A 3,368-nucleotide genomic window follows, 5' to 3' on the forward strand; every position below is an offset into this window, starting at 1 on the left:
CTCCTTTAGACTGTGCAGATTCCAAGGCCTGTGCACCCTGGCAGGAATGTCTCTCCATCTGATTCTGTCCTCATTGACAAGTGCCCTGGAAACAAAACCCCACTCGAGGCTTTTCCATGGGGGAATTGAGCACTGCACATTCATCTCCGGGCCATTGTGTTCCTCTTCCAGCTTCCTTGTTGATGGAGATCTCTGGCTGGTGATGGAATACATGGATGGAGGAACTTTGCAGGACGTTGTCAGACACACACGCATGGCTGAAGGAGAGATGGCAGCTGTCAGTCGGGAGGTGAGGGATCCTGCTTGTGCCTCCCATGGCTTGGACACGATGGTCCTTCCAAACAGGCCAGAGGAACAGGGGTGGCTCCCCGTGGGCTCAGGGCTTTGTTTCTGTGTTGTTTTTATGAGCTGGAGAAGAAAGAGCCACTGAAAGGAATGGCCTGCCAGCATCACTGCACTTCTGTTCTTGTCCTCTTTCCTGCTGTGGGGGTACTCTGTCTTGTTTGGATTGGATTTGCTGTTCTCAGCTTTGCCTTGAACCATTTGCCTGGAGCTGGTCTGCACTGCACTCCTGGCCTGTCCCAGCAAAGTTTCTGCTGGCAGAATTCTAAACTCTCCTTTCTTGTGTGCTATATTCCAGCCCTTGATTTTTACCCTGGTGTTTTGTGTTCCCTCTCAGTGTCTGCAGGGCCTGGATTTCCTCCATTCACACCAAGTGATCCACAGAGATCTGAAGAGCTCCAACATCCTGCTGGGAATGGACGACTCTGTCAAGCTGGGTGGGTGTTCCTGGCCAGGCACGGCGCTCCCGGGGTGCGGGTGTGGGGCTTCCCAGGGACGGCCAGAGCCCCACAGGTGCTGCTGGTGGCCCTGCCCGGCCCCTGCTGCCCCTGCAGAGAGCTCAGGAGAGGAGCAGCAGTGTCAGGAGTGCCTTTGCTCTGGCTCTGGCCCTTCCAGAGGGGCGGGAGTTGGAATCTCAAGCTTCAAGGGAATCAGTAAAAGCCACTGCATGAAAGCTGAGGGTTCCTTTAAGGGTCCAGTTCCATCTTTCCTTGGCTACAGCCCTGAGGACTTTTCCAGCTGGATTCAGTAGTGCATTGTCAGACTGAGAGTGGGGAATGTTTGTGATTGGTTTCCTCATTCCAGCTGCCTTTGACAGGCTTTGTTTCTGTCCTCAGCTGATTTTGGCCTCTGCGCTCAGCTCAGCCCTGAGCAGGACCAGCCCAGCTCCATGGTGGGCACTGCTCACTGGATGGCCCCAGAAGTTGTGACCAGTTCTCCTTACGGCCCCAAGGTGGACGTCTGGTCATTTGGCATTGTGACCATCGAGATGGTGGAAGGAGAACCTCCTTACTTCAAGGAGACGGGGGCCATGGTAAGAGGCAAATTCTCCAGTGTTTGCAGAGGCCTGTGAGCACAGCGTGACCCTGCCCTGGGAGGAGCAGCTGGAGGTTTCTGCACATCGGGAGGGGAATTCCCAGAGGACTCAAACCTGAACACAGACGAATATTCTGCAGTCTCCAGCAACAATTTGCTTTGGGCTTTAAGCTGTTGCAGCTCTTCTATCTGTGAGGGTGACCTGAAAACGTGAAGCCAGTGGATCAGCTCTAATGTTATCTTGCAAAAAAAACCCCAAAAGTGCCCCAAAACCCAAACCCAAGAAATTTACAAAGGAGTTTCAAAACCAGGTTTTGTGAGGGGAAGTCCTTCCTGGCTCTTCTCACTGGGAAAGTTGTCTAACACATGAAGATGATTCTTTAACATCCCCATAGTCTAACATGTTTCTTTCCTATCCCAAGCTCCTTTCTCCATGTCACCAAGCCTGAGCTTTCAGCAACACAAACCTGTTTCTTGTCGGGCAGTTTCTGGGGTGGGGCATCAGGAATGAATTTACTTGAGTGTCAGTGGCCCTGCAGAGATGCATTTGATGTGAGAACCCTTTGAAATGACACAGTCAGACCACAGTGACTCTTGAAAATGGCCTGTAAAGCTGGTGTCTGGATTTGGAGAAGCAAAATGTGCTATTTCTGATGGAGGTTTCTCCTAACAAAGTCAGGCAATGAGATTGGCTCTCAAGGCAAGACCATTTGGATGCTGCAATGGCTGTGGCCGCACCAGGGTTTGGGATTTTTGGTTGGCCTAGAAAAATGAGCTGTGGAGCAGCGTCTGTGGCAGGGAGGAAAGTGCCCCTGGAGCCGGGGCTGAGAAGCCGGGGTGGATGTGAGCAGCTGTGGGTGTGAAGGGAGCTGGCGGAGCGCTGTGTTTGCCTTTCCTGCAGGCTCGCGCTCTGATCCGGCAGAACGGGACCCCGCGGCTGCAGGAGCCCCGGCGCCTGTCGGCTCTGCTGCGGGACTTCCTCGAGTGCAGCCTGGAGCTGGACGAGGAGCGGCGCTGGTCTGCCCAGGAGCTGCTGCAGGTCAGTGCCCGGCGGCTGCAGGGGAAACGGCAGAGCCAGGGAGGGCTTTTCTTGTGGGGCCCTCTCGCATCATCTCCGGTCTCGCTGCTTTTCACACGCAAAGCGAGCAGAAGCCTGGCCTGGCTTGGGTTGGCAGGGTCCTTTCCAGGTCATCTGCACCTGCTGCCCTCAATGGGCACAGACATCTTCAAGCACTTTGGGTGGCTCAGAGCCCTGCCTGACCTGAGCTTGGATGTTTCCAGGGAGGAGGCACCTCCCACATCTCTGGGCACCTTCTGTCAGTGTTTCCCCACTCTCCTGGTGAAAAAATTCTTCCTCCGATCTAATCTGAGCCTGCTTCCCTCCCTTCAGTTAAAATCCATTCCCCTTTGTCCTGTGGCAACAGAGCCTGTGAGGAGCTTGACTTTGGAAAGTAACGGTTCATTTCTTTCTTTTTGATCCTTTGGGCAGCACCCATTTTTATCATCAGCCGAGCCTCTCTCCAGCCTGAGCGCTCTGATCGCTGCAGCAAAGACACTGAGGGAGCAGTGGAGGACATGAAGCACTTGAGAAGAGCTTTTTGTTACAGTAGTTAGGACTGCTAGTTAGTTATGGTAGTTAGTACTGCTAGTTAGTTATGGTAGTTAGTTATGGTTGTTAGGACACCCTGTTTGTTATGGCAGCTGTTGGGGAAGATGAATCAGGGAAACCTTGTAAATATGTTGGCTTAGGAAATGATTCTGAAAATATGAATCCTATAATCGAAATAGAAATAAAAGCTTGCTTTGAGTTGTAGGATACCGAGCCTTAGTTACTATATTACCTGAAAACAACAGCCTGGGCAGGTGAAGGAGAATCCCTTTTGATTGAACAATACCCTACTGCTGGCTAAGGGATCCAAAGGTCAAGGTAGCAAAAGAGAAAAGTCAAAAGAGTAGTTTTAGAGTTGAAAATGTAACACAGTATGGTAAAG

At 52.1% G+C, this 3,368-nt stretch overlaps 1 protein-coding gene across 1 annotated transcript; it reads left to right on the forward strand.

Moving 5' to 3' along the window:
- Window positions 1-328: 328 nt before the first annotated feature.
- On the forward strand, window positions 329-2,956 carry LOC310923698 (serine/threonine-protein kinase PAK 3-like; the record flags this gene model as incomplete). The annotated part of the gene is made up of 5 exons (XM_083885625.1): window positions 329-370; window positions 680-779; window positions 1,179-1,375; window positions 2,279-2,416; window positions 2,867-2,956. 5 exons carry the CDS (start codon window positions 329-331, stop codon window positions 2,954-2,956), a joined length of 567 nt encoding a protein of 188 aa, XP_083741751.1.
- Between the last annotated feature and the right edge of the window lie 412 nt (window positions 2,957-3,368).

This window comes from Zosterops lateralis (assembly GCF_965231275.1).
Source record: "Zosterops lateralis genome assembly, contig: HAP1_HAP1_SCAFFOLD_212, whole genome shotgun sequence".
Taxonomy (NCBI): domain Eukaryota; kingdom Metazoa; phylum Chordata; class Aves; order Passeriformes; family Zosteropidae; genus Zosterops; species Zosterops lateralis.